At 41.6% G+C, this 19,980-nt stretch overlaps 1 protein-coding gene across 2 annotated transcripts in view; it reads left to right on the top strand.

The window, feature by feature from the left end:
- numb (NUMB endocytic adaptor protein) overlaps positions 1-19,586 on the top strand; it is a 65,816-nt gene extending 46,230 nt beyond the window's left edge. The window contains exons 3-9 of one of the 2 annotated variants that reach the window (XM_083886032.1): positions 1,047-1,121; positions 10,055-10,129; positions 11,870-12,010; positions 12,480-12,684; positions 14,537-14,833; positions 15,798-15,941; positions 18,680-19,586. In XM_083886032.1, the coding sequence (XP_083742158.1) occupies positions 1,047-1,121; positions 10,055-10,129; positions 11,870-12,010; positions 12,480-12,684; positions 14,537-14,833; positions 15,798-15,941; positions 18,680-19,428 (1,686 nt within the window). In that variant the 3' untranslated portion in view covers positions 19,429-19,586. Of the gene's footprint in view, positions 1-1,046; positions 1,122-10,054; positions 10,130-11,869; positions 12,011-12,479; positions 12,685-14,533; positions 14,834-15,797; positions 15,942-18,679 lie in introns of both variants that reach the window. The other variant, XM_083886031.1, reaches the window with a different exon arrangement.
- The last annotated feature ends 394 nt before the right edge of the window (positions 19,587-19,980 follow it).

Genomic DNA, 19,980 nt, shown 5'->3' with positions numbered 1-19,980 from the left:
CATTCAGATAGTTGTCCACTCAAAATAAAACAAAATCTCTACAGTTATTTTACATTACTTTTCTGCTAAGTGGAAACACTTGGAATACTTCACCGATTTGCATTTAGCTTTGTATTAAAAGAATAGGGGTAGCATTTTTGAAAAATTGTGCTTCCCAATCTCAGTTTCCCCTGAGTCGAGAAATATCTTCATAAATGTTTTTGTTATGTGCCCTCCAGTGACATTTGTTCAGAGCCTTTGTGTGAGGCTTGAAACTGCAATGCTAATTCTGCACTTTTTAGACCCATCCATAGCGGGACAGGACCTCATTCCCAGATTGTATCGCTAGAATGTTACTCTAACAGGACCAATTGTCACTGGTGGGCATGTAACAAAAAAATACTGTTATTTTTCACCTCCGGTGAAACTGAGGTTGGTAAGCACAATTTTTCAAAAATTATACCCCATTCTAGTAATACAAAGCTAAATGCTAATCGGTGAAGTACTCTTAAACCTCACCTCATCTCACACACTGAACATTAAAATGTCATATTTCCATGTCTACATGAATGATTCAAGATTGTTTATTTTTATGTGGTAAGTAACAATGCAATGTTATTATGAGGATAAACTAACAAATATACATATACACTGGTGCAACTCTTAAGCAGCTGGTGCAAATAACTGAGAACGAAATAGTTGACTAAATTTGGAGAAAGATGTGGAACCAGCCTGTCTATTTTTTTCCTGATTAGTTTTTCTCGTGTAATCCTTTTTTCATACAGTCACTTGTTTACTTCAGCATTTGTCCATTTATATTGTTTTCCTTTCTGCCATATTTCAAAATTAGCATCCAACGGGGGCAATTTAACTGTGGCTGACCTTAAAATTGTAACTAACTACATTTATAAATCACCAGTCACAGTGTACTAGATATCCAACCTATTTCCAGAGTTTATTTTAGCTGCCTCATTTAATTTTCAGTGCAGAGAGTCACAGGAAAAGTTTCTCACTGCTTTCACTCAGTCTATCTTTTTGTCTCTCTTCTTGTCCTTTTTACCCTGCAGTACCTGGGGCATGTGGAGGTGGAGGAGTCCAGGGGGATGCACATATGTGAGGATGCAGTGAAGCGGCTGAAGACGGTAGGTTTCACTCTACTTCCAGGAACAAGGCTTCTTTCTTTTTCTTTTCTGTTCTGTTTTGTCTTTTATCCTTTCCCCCCCATGAAATTCCTCCTCTGTGATACCAGAACTCTGCTGACTTTGCCTAACATCTGTTTTATGGCAGCCCACCTTCTTCTGTCAGTATGTTGTTCTTTTCCTTGTGGTCTTACCTCAGTGTTTATTCCTGCCTAGTTTGCCAGAGTGTAGATGATTTGTCAGTGACGGTCTCCACCCAGCGTGACCTTAAGACACGGGTGTTGGGGTCCGAAACTTATCCCACTGTCACACACAGACTCTTTCTCTCTTTCTCTCTCTGAGTCAGAGCAGACAGCCTGTTATAGCAGGAGCTGCACAAAAAGAAGCAAATTCCAGTTTGAGGAGCAGAGGAAGGAACATGGAGGAAGGGTGGAAACTGTGGAGCAATTGCTTTTCCATTTTGTCATTTTGCCAAGGCCCCTCCCAGATTATAAAGTCCCACGGGTAAATGGGGCCATGACTCTGAAGTTGGGGCCAAACATGAGTCAACAGGTCTGTTTCTGGGGTTGGCTTCTGTGTGATAGTAGCCTGTTCAGTAGGAGTAAAGCATGACAACGCGGTTATGAAATTCCTGCCTGAAGCACCGGTGATGAGCTTTCAGTTTCAATTTAAAATGAGTCATAGTCGATGAGATGTCACACCCTGCACCCCTCGTTATCAATACATACACTCGTTGCTTAGGGCTGGGCGATTAATCGATTTGAAATTGAAATCGATTTTTCAGATTTTTCCTTTTAACTGCTCTCTCTCAGCTCCCGTCCTCTCCGCTCCATTCCCCTCCCCCCACTAGTTCTCTGACAATATCAACAGCGGAAAACAACTCGAGTGCCGTCACAGGAAGAGATGTCCGACACGAGGATCGAGCCGAACTGTAGATCGTTTAAAACCAGTTAACAACCCTAAAACCTGGGTTATTCTCTGACGTGTGGGTGTGTGTTTGTGTGTGTGTGTGTGTTTGCGTGTGCATGTAAAACGTCATTCATTTGCATATAGTGACCCCATATGAATAATTATTTGTCTTAAGCAGTTTAAGTCGATTAAACTGTTTTATGAAGCCCTAGCGTTGCTTCATAAAACCGTTTGATCAAAGTCTTGGCTGCATTGATATGTGTTACTCGTGAGCTGTTCAGACTCATTTGTTTGTTTTAGAACTTTAGGACAGCCCATGGCCAAGTGGAAAGGGAACTTGGCTTGTAACTGGAGGGTTGCCTCTGAGCGAGGTACCCATATCCCCTTGCTCTCCTAAATGGGAAGGTTGCGTCAGCGTATGGCATCCTGCGTAAAATCTCCGCCAAATCAAAGGCAGTATGTGCATCACTGTGACCCTAGGGGCGGGAAATAATTTTATCTTACTTAAACTAGATAATATTGTCAAACAGATGCTGAATACAAATTAGAAAATCAGAGAACAAACTGTATAGCATGGTATCACACTAGAGCATGAACACCCAACTTGACAGATTATTCACGCACATGCATACAAGCCTGATAAACTCACACACTGGTGCTTCTTTTGGTCACATGATGTACACAGAGCCCAAGGCTGTGGCATCTTATTGAATTACAATCTTTTTAACAAGGCTGACAAAATGGGGCCTCAAACTCAAGAGGAGAGGCCGGTGATTCTGCCTCATGTCCTCCTTCAGGCCGCAGTGACCTGACCCTCCTCAACCTGGAGACAATTCCTCCTCTGGTTTCCTCTGACATTTCACTCCTCACGCCCTCGTTACCCACAGCACTAATTCGTGAGCTTGCACAGACACGATTTTGTTGTTCTGCATGAATAAGCAGAGAGGTGATGCCATCCTCCTTCAAAATGTGAGTCGGACTGGAATCATTTGTTCTTCTTTTTTTACTTCTTCACCATCGTCTTTCTCAAGAAGAAGCCTTCATCCAGTCGAGTATGTATGTATTGACGTAGCATTTTACCTGCTTGCCTGAGGGGCTTGTCTTACAGGAAAGGCTGGAAAACAACCACTGCTGGTTGGTAAATGCATACTCTACTCAGTGAATGGCACTTAAGCACTCTTGTCTCATTGTTGAATCTGCTATCTTATCCCATACACTTCATATTAAGATGCCATCAATGCATCACTGAATCTTCATCACTTCATCACAAAAAAATAGATAAGTAAGAATTCAGTAATAATCACAAACATTCAGCAGTGGGGGTGAGAGCAGCAGAATAGCAAGAGGGTTGTGCTGCACTGCGTCGCTCTCCACTTTCATTTTCTTTATGGTTGATTTTCAGACAAGATGAGAATTGCTAAGTTTGCAAGCTGTCTGACTTTGTCCTGTGTCGTTCTGTCAACATTGAACAGTTATTGCAATACAATCATGTAAAATAAACAAGATATTAAATTCAGTCATTGTGGATTCTGTACCTGATATGAGGTGATTACTACAAGCAGAATAGGCTACCTGTGAATTACAATCAGTATGCTGTGTTCTACACTCCCACATTTTATGGCAGTGATCCACCTCTGCTGTGTCTCGGGATCTTTTGTGATCCGATAAAATGTTGCTTATCCACAACAGCAATCCACAATCTTCACGTTGTATGAAAACATCTTGAAAAGAGACAAGTTGCCTGACATTGCTTTGTATACATGCTTCATCTATGAATGCGAAAATGCCAAAACAGCTTTGTTTTGATTCTGACTGTTGCAAGACAGGATTGTGTAACATCAGCTCCTGGAGTTCTATAGCTTGACATTAGTAAGCTAAACATTGGCAAATGCATAAGGTCAGTTTTTCAAATCTTACCTTTGTGAGACTGTCATTGTAGTCCTTACTATTTTCACATATGTATACCTCTGATGCCCGTTATCCATGTAAGAGCTAAACTGTCTTGGCCAAACCACAACCACTGGCCTCCTTTAAACAGATGTACAATTATCAAGGTCCTGATGGATCCCAGGTCTTCTGCACAGGCTCTTTAATTATTAGCTCATTGTTTCCATGCAACTAATACAATGACTACCAGAAATTAATAACTACATTTCCCAGGAACCAGGCCCACACCTGTAGCCACTTAATATCTCATGTGGGCTTAGGATAGGATGCTGTTTCCTGAAAATCAGCTAACATTTGCCAGACAGCAGCCACATTAGAACCACATCTGGATCTGGCAGCATCAGGTGTTACGGTCATCGGCCGGCGAGCGAGATTAAAAACCATGAGCAGATTCTGCCTCTCCCCTGTGTGTTCAGAATTCCATGGATGAGGCCTGTGCTGGAGGGCATGTGTTGGTGGTCTAGCTGTCCCTCAGTGTGTGTGTGTGTGTGTGTGTGTGTGTGTGTGTGTGTGTGTGTGTGTGTGTGTGTGTGTGTGTGTTTGTGTGTGTGACGTCAACACCATTGTTTTTTTCCCAGCAGCCTTTGGGACTGTAATGAGTTTTCTCGCTGCTCTGTGACCTGTGACTCACAGGGCAGGATGGAGGAGGAGGAGGCTGCATTGCGGCTTCTTCAGCCTCCAAGCTGCCCTTTTGTGTTGTCATCATGATGTCACTTCCTGCTATTGCTCTTGGCCTGTGGCCCAGGGTTGGAAGTGTACTCTAGGTTTAAGCAGTGGGAGTGTTTTAACTGTTACTCAGGAATTGAAAGCAAGCAGGAGTGTTTCCTCTGTGCAGACTGGGTGAGGCAAGCCTGCAAGATGCTGACATGCTCAAAGAATTTCAATTGTATTTGTACATCAACACCCAGTGGCCTCAGGGTACATCACTGCCAACATACCCAAATCCATTAGTTGATGTTTTTGTAAGCTGGCAGTTTCAATAAAGACTGCTTTTGCTGCATGTACTGTATATACATTGGGTAATATAAAAATGTAATGTCAGGATTATCTTGACCAAAATATGAATAAAAAGAAAATTCTTACATATTTCTCTAAAAACTCCATCCATCCCATCCATTATCTACAGCTTTTCCTCCACCAGAGGGTAGCGGGGGGTGCTGTGCCTATCTCAGCTGACATTGGGCGATAGGCGGGGTACGCCCTGGACAGTTCGCCAGGGCAGGGCCACATATAGAGACAAACAACCATTCACTCACACACTCACACCTACGGTCAATTTAGAGTGACCAATTCACCTAATCCCCATATCGCATGTTTTTGGACTGTGGGAGGAAGCCGGAGAACCCGGAGAAAACCCACGCTTGCAGAAAGGCCCTTGTTCCGAAGTTGTTCTTAACGGGGCTCGGACCCAGGAACCCGGGTCTTCTTGCTGCAAAGGCAATAGTGCTAACCACTACACCAACCGTGGGCCCTCTCTAAAAACTCATTATTATAATTTAGTTTTTCGAAAAAAATGTAATTATAGAAAGTACTTGGAGAGCACAGCACAACACACTCCTCTATTTCACAAGGTTATTATAAAAATTCATCATTGACTTATTTTTGTTATGCTGCTCACAGAAAGACACATGCAGCCTAAACATAACCTCCTTGGCAGACATAATAAAATTCTTAAAAACAATTAACTCCTATAATGACTAGCGGGATGTCAAAATAAATTACCAGGACTGTTGATTAGCATTTTCGAATCACTCACATGAAACAATGACTCACCCTTTCATTATTGTTCCTGTAATGGAATGTGCTTACTTTCGTTGTACCTGTTACAATGACAAATAAATGTATTCTATTCACTATGATCGACTTTTATCGTGAATGATTTTTAGTCGCATTGTGCAAAATGCGATGCGATGATGTGAGAGTAAATATCCCATGCGGGGAACGACACATTTACTTCACAAACTTTTAAACAACATTTTCCCTGGTCCCACCATGTACTGAGCTCTATGTAGGGCCATTGTTTGAGATTACCAGGGTGACGTACACACTAGGGAGGCACCGAAAACCGAAAATAAAAAAAATAGAAGAAAAAATTATTATACCAATTATGTACCATTGTTTTTTTTTTCGTTTTTTAAATCTAATTTTGTTGTTATGGCTGGGACTGTGTGTACTTACCTCACTAAAGCCAATGCATTACAATTATATTGTATTATGGGAATCTATAAGAATCTAGGAACATATTTAGGATGATCTCATCAAAGATATCAGACAACGAGGGTGCATTCCCCTCATCTGGTGCAGACAGATTGGCCTTTTTTTCTGCGCACCACTCCCTGTGCCATGTGCTTCTCCGTCTCCAAGCGGGCTCTCCATATCAAATGCAGCCTTTATCAAGCGCTGCTTTATCCCCACATCCAACCTGAATCGTTTTAATTGGTGTTCCAAACTGATCTTGGACAGACTTTAAGTGGGAATAGACAGACGCACGCTGGCCACAGGTTTTGCATGCACCATCACAACGTCCTATTTTGGTTGTTTTGTTTTGTAAGGTGTGACCTGTTGCAAAAAGTGGGACTCTGTGTCATAAGTGTTTCACAAGATGTGTGATTTCCTTCTCTCACATCCTGCTGGTCGTTTATGCTGTTTTTGGTACAAGCCATTCACCTGGTTGTACCACTTGAAATATTTTTAGTGGGTGGTAAGGTTGTCTCTCACAAGTAGGTCGAGTATACTCAAGGAAATAAGTTTTTTTTGTGTTACCACACAGGTGTTTTAAGTTTCCTGCTTTAGTGTTTTCATTTGTGTCTTATTGCCTTCACTTTTGATCTTTAAACCTTTGGGTTTTCTGCCCAGGAACCTTTTTCCCTACTCTGCAGTCCCACCACTCTCGATAAGAAGCCTGAATATTATCCTTTTTTGTTGGTGTTTTTAATTTGTGTCTTTTCAAGCAGATTTTATTTGCAGAGAAATTCCTCCCTCCCCTTTCCCTCTATACTATTGCTGTTCTATTTGAGTTAGCATAACCCTATAAATAATATTTCCCTAACCACCATCTTACTAATGCTAGCTGTAAAGGCTCTGTCATCATCTGCATGCTTGTATGATTCTTTGGTCACGTCCACACTACTGAGTTTTCATTTTAAAATGCAGTTTTAAGATAGACATCATATACATACAGAACATGGCTGAAAACCCATGTTGCTCACAAGGGTGAAATGAAAGTGATTGACGGAACAACTCAGGGAATGCAGCAGTTCCCCGACCTCACCGCCTCCCTCACTCAACGGTCATATAGCTTTATTTTCATTCAGGGACACATGTTGTGCCAAATTCCATTAATTCATTTGTTTGTCAAGTTTTGTGAAAAATTTACTTTCCAGTCCATCACAGGGTGTGACGGAGACAAAAAAAAAACAAGCATTCAATGTCACACTCACTCTGGCACATTCGTGCTCGGACCTAATAACTCCTTCAGTTTCAATAGGGTTCTATGCGCCCTCGGTGCTCGAACCCTAATAATAATAATCTCAACACGAACAATAAGTTCCTTGCACTTCGTGCCAGGAGGCGTTGGCCCTGGCACATTCGTGCTCAGGCCCTAATAATAATGTAAACGATAACAATAGGTTCCTTGCACTAATTTGTGCCAGGATCCATTCCGGGCCCCTGCCATATGTGGGTTGGGCCCTGACCAAAATTTCAAGCACATGAGAGTTTGTGAGATAAATGCAGGGTCCACAGTGTGTTGAGTTCAAAGGAGCAGCTATGAGATGCATTTAAGGAAACTGGGAAACGTCATCACTTCTGCAAACACACATTCAGTCCTCTAACTAAATGCTCACTGGTGCTGCCACCTTGTGGTGAAAAGTAAATTCATGCAATCACAGACACAGAACATTTTCCAGTTTTGTTTCTTTTTAATATACTTATGGATGTTTTTATGAGACTGATGAGGTACAACTCAAACTGTGAAAGGAAATGTTTAAATGGAGCTTGTTTTTTTTTGTTTTTTTTTAACAGTTGCTAATTGAGTTGTGGTTGATTAAAACATTGTTTGGAAAGTAAATTCAGGTAACGTTTCCATTTGAGGAAGAATCTAAAATGCTGGTGTAGTGTGGACATCAGGCGTATCCAGAATGTATGTCATATGGATGTAGCCTTTAGAAAAAACACACACTCAAAAGCACACTATTTCGCACTTGGCTCATTCCAAATGAATCTGCAGTGTTGGTGGTGGTTAACACGTTAAATCATGCATTAACATGGTGCTGTCTCCACCATGACTGTGTAACAGGAGCAGAGTGGCACTCCTTCTCACAGCTCATGAGTAGGAGAGGAAAAGAGCCGGGGTGGGGGGGTTAATATTAGCTTGGGCTCGTCTCATTGTCGTGTCTTTGTGAGGTTGAGACGGCCTAAACTTGACCCCTCTGACTCTGGCAACAGTCAAAGTGTCATCTGTGGAAATCTGTTTATGTCTGCTGAACAGCCATTCAAGGAACCACATCTTGGTTTAGGAGTCAGAGGAGAACGAATAAAATGGTATTGGGAATTATTCCCTCCAAAGTCAGAGTCTGAGCTCATGAAAAATTTTATTTTTAGAGGTTTGTGGTTCTCACAGGACAGTGATTGAAAATGAACTCTTTGTTATCTGTGTTACATACAGTTTTTACCTTTTATTCTTTGGATAATGACTGGTGTTACACTCGTTTTTTAAAATTTTTTTATTAAACCAATTAAAATATAAATAAAAGGGAATTTATGCATAAGAAACAATGAAAATAGGGCTGAACAATTCTAATTGAAATTGTAATTTGAAATTATGCACTTTGCATATTGCAAAGGCTCTCATTCTTGCATTAGGATATAGTTGCAAATATTTAATTGTTCCTCATGTCCCTTTTAAAAATCTATAACACAGTAAATATTGAACTGAAGCTTGACTTCTATTGGTATATTGCAAATTGAATTGCAATCGCAGCATCTGTCAGAAAAAAATATTTTTCCAAAATAATTCAGCCCTAAATAAAATTGGCTTTAATTTGAATTCTGCAGTAATGCGGATAAATGGGCTTTGAATTGAGCAAGAGCTATTGTTTCATCAGTTTCAGTATCAGTTTCTTTTTTGGTTCACAATAGCCCACCCATAGTTTCACTCGGGTATGGAATCATGTTAAGAGCTTCTTGATCCATGGCCTCACTCGCTGACTCACTCACTCACTCGTAACCCAGTTTCACTTTCACCAAACAAAAACTTCCAAATCAAATCCCTTCCCGCAGGCTACAGACCATTTTTAGATTTCCTAGGTAACATTTTCATACCTTGTTCCTCCCTCCGTCTCCTCCATCCCTCTCACCCTCCCTCCAGGACAGGAAATTCTTCAAAGGATTCTTTGCAAAAGTAAGTTATTGCTTTGTGTGTCTGAGTGTGCTTCTCCTTATTATTATTATTCCTCCTCTCCCATAACACGTCACCCTTTGATTGTATCTGAAGGCTGGAGGAAAAACACACACACTCACACAGAGAGACAGTGATGCACGGGAGAAATCTGTCTGGTCACAAACACAATCATGCATGTGTGTGTGTGTGTGTGTGTATATGTGTGTGTGTGTGTGTGAGTTGGTGGGGTGGTTTAGGCTGGGGTAGGGCACTTGTGTGTATGTGTGTGTGTGTATTAACAGGTATACCTTCTCTCCCCTCAGCCCTTTATCCATGAACCAAGAATGGAACAAAGAGCTTGTGTGAATGAACGTTTTCCTTTTTTGTGCTCACACAGATATTTTGATTGTCTAACCAGTGAGGTCACCACTGTAGACTGCATCAGTGCACCAGATCTCATACCAATCATTTTGCTTCTTTAATTATACTGTGGGTATAGTGAATGACGCAGCACTCGGACAACAAACTCCTGATGTGTGTCGTCTCCTTTTGTCTTTTACCTGGTGTTTTCTCTTTATTCACAGGTGTGTGTGTGTGTGTATGTGTGAGTGTGTTTTAAAGGCACTAAGGATTGGTACAAAGGGAAGTCGGTAAGTTATTTGTTTCTTAACTCGTGCCTCTTCCTTTTGTGTGTTTGCAGGCTGGAAAGAAGCCAGTGCGGGCTGTGTTGTGGGTGTCTGCAGATGGGCTTCGTGTTGTAGATGACAAAACAAAGGTAATGAGTCCTTTCAGTCCTTTATCATAGGCTCGATCAAAATACAAAGGGCTGTAGGAGGAAGCACACGTGGCTTCTGCAGCTTTTGAGCTGGAAGCTGCTGAGCCGCAGCAGCAGTTAATAATGGTTATGAAGCCACCAAACGTTTGGTTCAGTGACCTTCAAAAGGCCTCATTCAGAAATATGTGGTCATTACACCTGCAGGAGAAGTTGAGCAAACAATATCACAGTTAAGGTTACATCGACACCTGCTGGATAGCACTGGTACTGAATCAGTATCAGTAACATCACACCTGCTGGCTGAGATGTAATTATGAGAATACAAACATTTTATTTAAAGTGTTTTTTGGAAGGAAAGAAGTCGAGACCAACCAGGATGATACTCAGTAAAGCACAAATCTCTGCCAAGGCCCAATAGTACGCTAAAATTCAATCAAACCTTATATCTAAGCCAAGTTCTGGATCTGTCTGGAATCTGGCTTTATGTGATCGGAGTGGAGCTGGTGAATTTTGACCTGAGTGTGTAGAAAATGAAACAAATAACAAAAGAAATAGATTAATTAAATAATAATAATTAGTCAACTTATCTCTTACTCCACCTTAATGTAGTTTCATTATACCAGTGTTCCAATGTAAATGGAACACGGCCTTTTTCAACCTCTGTTGGCTGGATACCTGTGAGGAGAGTTGTTATTTGTCTTCTTTCACACCATCTGTCTTCCCTGGTCAGAATGTGAACATTCACATCATCAGAATAGTGTCCTTGTCCTTTGTTGGAAAGAGTCCTGTTCCAGATGAGCTGGCTCCTCCGTGCTGCGGTTTGTGTTTATGCTGTGTTTGTTTGCTTCCCCAAAAGTAAAGTTCAGGACAATCATCATTACAATGCACTGCATTCAACACAGACGCACGTTCAGTGACTGACTCATTCCACCACAGAGCGCCTCAGGAAATCATTCCGGCTGGTTGCCATCAAACTGTTTCATTCATCCTTCAGGGTGTCAAACACTTCACACCAATAGACTGTCAATGATTTGTGCAAAAACAAAATAGTTGGTACAATAATCCATGTTCACTGCACTACTGGGAATAACTGTGCTCTTGACAGCATACTTACAATTATCATGTTTCAAATATCATTTTTAAAAAACTGCTTTTTCTGTACACAAATTACATTTATACATTATATTCGTTATTGTCTGAAACTAAAAAGTCATAACTGTCTTACTAAGCACATATTTCCTGTTATGCTTGTTTTTCATGTTCAATTTATATATTTTATTTCTTTGTAATATTGCGTCTGTTAATCTTATTCCTCATGTCCTCTTCCTGATTGTTATCTGAGTGTAAAGGAGCAAATGTAACACACCCAATTTTACTTAATGAATCCTCCAGGTAGTCTGTGACTAGATTCGGTAGTGTTGTGAGCGCTGGATGTTTATTGCCCGATGATGTGGTCTGTTCTGTTATTATATTTTATTGTGTTTAATCTAAATGATTAAATCCAGGATCTTTTCATTGGTGCTCTTAAAGTGAGTCATTGTTGTAGTTCGATGCAAACGGACTCTTCTGGAGCTGATGGTAGTTCAGTTATTCAAGCACCCTTGTATGTCGACCCTCTCACTGAAGCACTGTGCAGTCACTCATCTCAAATTTTAAAACTCACTGGTGAGAGTCACTTAACCCTGACAATAGTTTTGAAGCTCATGATACTAAAATAATTGTTGTTTTTCTTTTTTGCAGGACCTGATTTTAGACCAGACAATAGAGAAGGTGTCGTTCTGTGCACCAGACCGGAACTTTGAGAGAGCGTTTTCTTACATCTGCAGGGACGGCACCACACGGCGCTGGATCTGCCATTGTTTTATGGCCGTCAAAGACTCAGTGAGAAATCACAGTGAAGCTTCTTCACTGACACTGTGCTGCTCAGTGAAATGCTCTGTTTACTGTAGAACTTCCTTCATGCTCATGGAATGTCTCAAACACAAACAGATGACTGCACAACACACAGTACATGACACATCACAGTACCCTTTAGAACAAAAATATAATTGAATATGATTAAACTCATGAATTTATGATTAAATACATACATTCATTATACATACAAGCGTTAAATGCAGTACTACTATGCAGTATTTACTACTATTAACAGTGGTAAATATTGGAATTAAGTTGATTGTGAATTGATTATTGATATTTTTTTGATGTAAATTGTTTTGTTGTGTTTATTTGAGGAACAGTCATAAGTAGTCATCAAAATGATGTAATTATTTCAAAATAAGACTGTTATATTAAGTTCATATTGTTGTTGTTTTCTGGCCTCACATTGTTTTTTGTTGTCTTCTTTCAGGGAGAGCGTCTCAGTCATGCTGTAGGTTGTGCGTTTGCCGCCTGCCTGGAGCGAAAACAGAAACGGGAGAAGGAATGTGGCGTCACGGCAACCTTTGATGCCAACAGAACCACTTTCACCCGTGAGGGTTCGTTCCGGGTTACTACGGCGACCGAGGCGGCAGAGCGGGAGGAAGTCATGAGGCAACTACAGGATGCTAAAAAAGGTCTGTATTTGTTGTGTTGGTCAGTTTTAACCAAGCTCTTGTTTTGTTTCCCACATCCAGGAAGTGTTTTTGCTCAATTTCTGTGTATGCATGTGACACTAAAAAAAGTCTGTATTTGAGAATATATTTAAAATACATACAATAAAAACAGGAAACGTAGACAAAATGTAAACTACTGTGTCTTACAGCAAAGTGAGTCTCGTGAGAATGTCTTTCAAGCTAAGAAAGTTATGCTTGTAAGACTTAATATTTATCTTAATGTTAAATAATATCTCAACTTATTTCTTGAATTGGCTGAAGCACTGAAATGAGAGAATAAATGTCTCTGAAATGCAGTTTTATTTTTACATTATATTACCTCAAAAGTTAACTCACTGAGCTGATACAGCACTGTGTCCAATAGTATTTAGGTAGGTATTTTTCAAATGATTAATGTGTCATAAAATCAAAGGTAATTTTAAAGATGAGCAGTGATGTATTTGGATTATTCTAATTTACGTTACATATTTACATTTTTATACTGCTTCATCCTCATGCACAGAAACAATCAAACATGTCCTGTCAAGTTGTTTGTCAAATCATCACTTTTTATTTTGTATGTGTCGCTTATATTGGCGTCTCTGCTTGTTCCTAAAACTCAGTCGTTCCTGGTTTACGATCGCCAGGCACTTTTTGACATTTGGGACACTGTTGGGAGTTATTCACGTTTTGAGAGCAGAGAACATACCTCATGACTTCCGCCTTTCCTTGAGCCAACGAGTGAAACTCAAAGTATGGCTGAGGAGTACAAATAGTGTCTCTACCCACATATCAGCATTGTCGGCTGACGAAGAGGTGAAGGTCAAGATGGCTCTCCTGAACGCCCGATCACTCTCAAATAAAACTTTTATTCTTCGAGACTTCTTAAATGCACACTTGATGTAATGTGTATCACAGAGATGTGGATGTGTGACGGGGAAACATCGCCCCTGGTGGAACACTGTCCCTCTGGCTACAGCTTTTTTAGCTCTCCTAGGCTGTCTGGGAGAGGAGGAGGACTTGCTTGACAGTTTTAACTGATTGTGTGTGTATAAATTACTCCAGCTTTGAACTGCAGGTTTTCACCATAAACAAGCCTTCAGTTGTCTTAATTGCAGTGATTTATCGTCCGCCAAAGTACAGTGATATCACAGATTTTGCTGACTTTTTATCCAGGTTAACGCATTTGTGACATCTAGGCTGGTTTATTGTTATGTACTATTGTCAGGGCTGCCAAAGAACAGTTTCAGAGGTCTGCAGATGGTTCAAAATGCAGCTGCACACATTTTGACGGGGAACAAATAGATGTGAGCACATCAGTCCTGTATCGGCTTCTCTCCACTGGCTCCCGGTCCAGGTCAGGCCTGATTTCAAGGCGCTGCTCATCACTTACAGTATAAAACGGTCTTGCACCTACTTATTTATCGGACTTAATATGTGTTTATGTGCCCACACGGTCATTGAGATCACAGGACAGCAGCTGCATTGTTGTCCCAATTATGAAAAAGAGAACAGTTTGTGAACAAGCATTCTCTTTTCGCGCTCCTATGCTATGTATTCCTCTTGAGGCCTGCACTGTTATCTCGCCATACTGAGCAGTAGAATTCACTTCTGAAACTTTTCATGGCCTCTTCTTTGCGTTTTCACTCGTGCTACATGCTGTTTGCTGCCATCTAGCTTTGCTCCCACAGTGTTGCTTTTGCCTCGACAGAAACCAAGTTACTTCATGTGTGCAGCACGGGAGTTGTGTGCGGCTGATAGACATCGTTGAACTGAATGTGAAAAAGCTTCTGTTTATTATTATTGTGTTAACTTTGTCCTTCTCTAACAGCAGACACAGATGTGAAGGTTGCTGGGAACTCTGCCATTTGTGTGACAAACTTGTCAGGACACCAGACAAGTGGTTCATCATCGCCCTCGTCCTCCCCACCTCTCTCGATGACCTCACTGGGACCTCAGGCCATTCCCCGCAGGCATGCGCCAGCTGAGGCTCTGGCCAGACAGGGCTCCTTCAGAGGTTTCCCCGCCCTCAGTCAGAAAACGTCTCCCTTCAAACGACAGCAGTCGCTGCGCATAACCGAGCTGCCCTCCAACTTGCAGCGCAAGTCTGACTTCTCCATGAAAAACACAGGTGAATCTGATGTTGTTCGTGTGTTTATACAGGCGCAGCAGAGAGGCGGGCAGTGACGAAAAACCATTTATCCCATCACATTTTTGAACACCCAGGGGTTTATTTGTGTGTGTGGTTTCAATCATACTCCAACCTGTTTGCAGTCGTCTCGATTCACAAGCTCAGTGTTGCTGTTGTCTCCGTCTGTCTTGACATAAAATAAATTAAAACAAATGCAGCGTGGAAATATCACCAGGCGACGCAACATCTAAACACTGTTATAGAGAGAAACAGAGCGAAAGAAGGGTGGAGCTAGAGATGATCAGCGTTGTGTGAACTTATTTGAATGTAGCAGATGTTTGTTAATTTGTAAAATGTTACACTACAGTTTTATATTATAAGTAAAAATCAGCTGATCCTGGGAATAAAAAAGGTAAAAAAAAATTAACTATCATTGGATAAAAACTAACGTTTCTACTAGAGCTGAAACGATGAATCGATTATTAATCGATTACTAAATGATTAGCCAACTATTTTGATAATCGATAATGAATTAAGCTTTTTTCCATTATTACAACAAGATTTCTGATTGTTTTAACTTCTTAAATGTCAATATGTTTTTGGTTTCTTTTGCTCCACATAACAAAGAAATCATTAAAACTGAATCATTTTGGTTTGTGGACAAAACAAGACATTAGAGAACATCATAATTTCCAGGTTTGACAAACACTGATCAACATTTAATGTTAATCAGTGTTTGTCAAACCTGGAAATTGTTAAAAAAAATGTTTTTAACATTTTCTGACATGTTATGGACCAAATGATTCATCAATTAAATCGAGATATACCCACCCATGTGTGGACTAGGCCACAGACAAATCAAACTGTATTCTAATCTAGTAATGACCTATATCGTGTGGACCTTTGACATTTTTCCCTGTTTAAACTCTGGTTGTCTTTTTCTGTTGTTGTTCTCCTCCTGCAGTTCCCGAGTTAGATGGTGAAAGTGACAGCATCAGTGCGTTGTGTACTCAGATCACAACAGCGTTCAGTGGACCTCCAGAAGATCCCTTCTCCTCAGTACCAATGCCCAAACCAGCCTCGTCTCCACAGTCTCCTGTTGCACCAGGTAATGCCTCATCTCGTAGCCTTCAATGTCAAACAGATAATTGAGCATTAACAGCTGAATAACTCATTTGATTGATGCAAGAAGTAACTTTGAATTTGCCAATTACATAGCAAAACATTTATTTTAGTTTCCTGCAGCTATTCAGATTAGTGTGAAGGACTGAACAAAGCCTGGAATTAGCTTTTTTCATCTTGCAAAGCAGAACTGCTACATTTAAAAAAAGCGTAGAAAAAACATTTAGTTGTATACTTGGAATTATTTCTGGGCAACACTCCCATCCCAAACATTTTGGCTGAATTTATAGGCAATATATCTGAGTAGGAAATGAATGCATTTAAATGATGTTGCTTGCAGCTCAAATATGCTGTTGACGAACATTTGCCTGCACTCTGTTTGTCCTAATTGTATCCATGTTGTTAAATATGTGTGATTAACACTTGTTAATGACACAGTAGCATCATGCATGTCTTAACCTTAAGACTGATGCACGTCACTCAAGCTTGCTTTGTACTAGCATCTGTGTTTTATCTGCTGTAGTGAACGGCACAGCTCCTGCCTTCTCTGTTGCGGCTGCTGCTGCTCCTGTTACTGCTGCTGCAGCTACTGCTGTTACTGCTCCTGCAGCTACTGCTGCTGCTGCTAACCCTCCAGTCATGGCTCCTGCTCTGCCTGCTCGAGAAACTAACCCCTGGGCCAAAACCCCAGCAGGAGTCAATGCCTCTGCACAACCAGGTAAGCTGCTCAGCAGCAAAATGTGTTTTCTGTGATCACATTGCCATCGGATAGCACTTGACCAAATAAAATACTGAGGACGGATTGTTATCTGATCTGCTGCTCCACACACAGCAGGCTGAGCAGGTGTAGGTACTTGGTGGCTCCGAGCACAGCTAACATGACAGCGGCGTCAAAACTGCACATTCTCGCGATATGGACATTACAATGAGCATTTTTTGGAGAGTTTATTGGCAGAAATTGAATGTACTTCTCTTTTGTTAGTTTGTAGCCTTAACATGTATTTACTGTAAGCAAGGGCTTTGTGGAGGGCTGTCATCTTGCTTATTTTGCAGAGAAAATAGCTTTGATTATCAGTCCCACTAAGTTAAATTTCAACATTGAAAATGTCCATGTCCACAAGGGAGCAGTTCCACACCTGTGTTCTGAACAACAGATGTTCATAATTCACTAGTTTGAACTTTTCTTATCAACGAGGTCAGGAGCTCAAGCTGCAGCAGTGATATTCACTAACCAGCCACTTTAAGTACACAGTATATTAGGACTGCACATTTACTAGAGTAATTTTAGTAATTTGATTACAAAATTCCTTAAGGCAAAAACTCTGCCTCGAGTTTTCGTATCTCGCGTGTTGTGATGTTAAGCTTTGAATAGTTTAAGAAATAAACTTATTCATGGTAAATTGCCAGTGTATTATTGCTATTAACACACACTCATCTTGTCTCTCTCACGCACGCGTGCAAACACACACACCCACACCCCTGTGTTAGGTTACCACACCAAGGCTGTCATTTTCATTATGCATTATTTGATTTGATAAAGAAAATTATTATTATTATTATTTTTATTTTTTGGGCAAAAAAATTATGTGGATTTTTTTTTACCGATTAATCAAGGAATGATTGGTAGAATATTCGATAGCTGAAGCCCTACAGTATATAAAGTAAGAGGGGTGACACCTGGTGTGGTCTTCTGCTTCAGTGGTGTGTCCAGAGATTATCTTCTGCATACACTACCGGTCAAAAGTTTTAGAACACCCCAATTTTCCCAGTTTTATTGAAATTCAAGCCATTCAAGTCCAAAAGGCACTAAAAAACTGGGAGAAACTCTGACAGGAAGAGGTCTGGCAGACCCAAAAGCCACAACAGAATCAGAAGACTAGTTTCTGAGAGTCAACAGCTTGCGTGATAGGTGGCTTACAGGACAACAGCTTCAAGCACAGCATAATAGTGGTCGTAGTAAACAAGTTCAGTTTCAACTTTGAAGAGAAGACTTGGAGTGATGAATCAAAGTTTGAAATCTTCGGTTCATCACACAGGAGTTTTGAATGCCGTCGAGTAGGCGAAAGGATGGTGGTGATGATTATGAGCCGCCTATCACGCAAGCTGTTGACTCAGAAACTTGTCTTGTGATTCTGTTGTGGCTTTGGGTCTGCCAGACCTCTTCCTGTCAGTTTCTCCCAGTTTCTGAGTGCCTCTTGATGTTGAAGGAAACTATACTCACTAGCACCTTTTGACTTTCTTCTTTTCGTTTTTGGTTAACCTTACCTTTTTTAGCCTCTATCAGTTCACTACTTACCTTTGTACCATTTCAAGCTATTGATTGGACTTGAATAGCTTGAATTTCAATAAAAAACTGAACAATTGGGGTGTTCTGAAACTTTTGCCCGGTAGTGTACATTGTTTCGAACATGTGCTTTTTGACATTTCTCTTTAAACCCGAGAGATAGTTGTGTGTGAAAATCCCACAAGATCAAGGAACAACAACCACGTCACATTCAAAGTCACTTAAATTGCCCCTTTTCCTCATTCTGGTGCTTAGTGTTGACCGTGTGTCCACATGCCCAAATGCATTGAGTTGCTGCAATATGATTGGCTCATTAGAAGCACCTGAACAGGTGTACCTAATAAAGTGGCAAGTGTTAACCTCAATGTCAATTATTTAAAACCCTGAGGGACTGAAAATAATTTTGTTTCTTTTTTTTCTTCTTTCTTTTCTGTAAACAGGAAGTGACTGGTCATCTCCTACTCCGGTGATTGTAGCCCCTCCATCGTCCTCCCCAGTCTTGCCCTCACATAAACGCACACCGTCAGAAGCAGACCGATGGTTGGATGAAGTCACCAAGTCTGTCCGAGCTCCGCAGCCCAATCCAATCATGGTATCGGTGTCGCCTCCCACTCAGCAGTTCTCCGCCCCCATGCCAATTCCTCTGGTGACTGTTCCTCCTGTTCCCTTCATGCCCTCTCTGCCCCCCACTGTGCCCAATCTTCCCCCCCGCCAGCTTGGCTTCCAAGCTCAGGCTCCAGCCTCTTATCCAATGTCCAACGGTCTGCCGTTCCCACAGCCCACCGGGCCTGTGTTCGGTATCACTCCCTCACAGATGGTGGCTAACGTGTTCGGCTCGGCCACGCAACCCCAGTTGTTCTCCATCCCGGCCTCGATGACAGCACAGCATGATGTCCCGGTCGTCGGCAACGTCAGCCCGTTCATCAAACCGCCACCGTCCACCGCCGTGACCACTGCTCACCTACAGTCGTCAAACGGTAACGCGACCTTTAACGGTGCCGACAACTGGGCCGCCTCTTCACAGCTCGCTCCATCCTCCCCGGCCATCCAGCCTCCCCCACAGCAGCCAGAAGATGCCTTCGAGGCCCAGTGGGCGGCGCTAGAGGGCCGCTCACGGCAGCGCACCTCACCCTCGCCGACGAATCCCTTCTCCACTGAGCTGCACAAGACCTTTGAGATCCAGCTCTGAAGACTGCTGCGACGTAAGAGAGTGTGAACAAGTGGGTGACTGACTACAGAGGGAGGGAGAGGGGAACGTCCCTCCTGCTGCTCTTCGTCATATCAGTTTCAGCAGAGCTGAAAAGACACAGGAGACAGTGGAGAGTGAGGGGGGGGGGGTATCGAGAGGGAGCAGAAATCTGTGATGGGAGAAGGAAAAAGAAAAAACAGAACAGGCTGCTGCTCCCCAGGCATTTCATTAGCATCGTCTGTATTGTTTTGTTGTTGCTGTGGAGGGCAAGGTCATCGTTACCCTGTGGAACATCTGTGCCAAGCCACACCCACATCCGCACGCCCGTCCCCTTCCTCCCTCTGAACTCCAATGAGACCTACCCTCACCCCGGCAGATGAGAGGAACTGCAGCACTGAGAGAACTCGAGCTTCCACATGAGAAGTTCTCGTTAATAACTTTCCAATCAGAAGAATGGAGCGAGACAATGCCAAAATCTTTATTTTTATGCATTAAGTATATTTTAAATAGCTTTGGAATCTTAACAGAAGAGTTGTAAGTAATCTTGCCAAA

The sequence above is a fragment of the Microchirus variegatus genome (assembly GCF_963457635.1).
Source record: "Microchirus variegatus genome assembly, chromosome: 3".
In the NCBI taxonomy this organism is placed as follows: Eukaryota; Metazoa; Chordata; class Actinopteri; order Pleuronectiformes; family Soleidae; genus Microchirus; species Microchirus variegatus.
The sequence above is the reverse complement of the archived record's forward strand: the minus strand, read 5'-3'. Positions and strand labels throughout refer to the sequence as shown.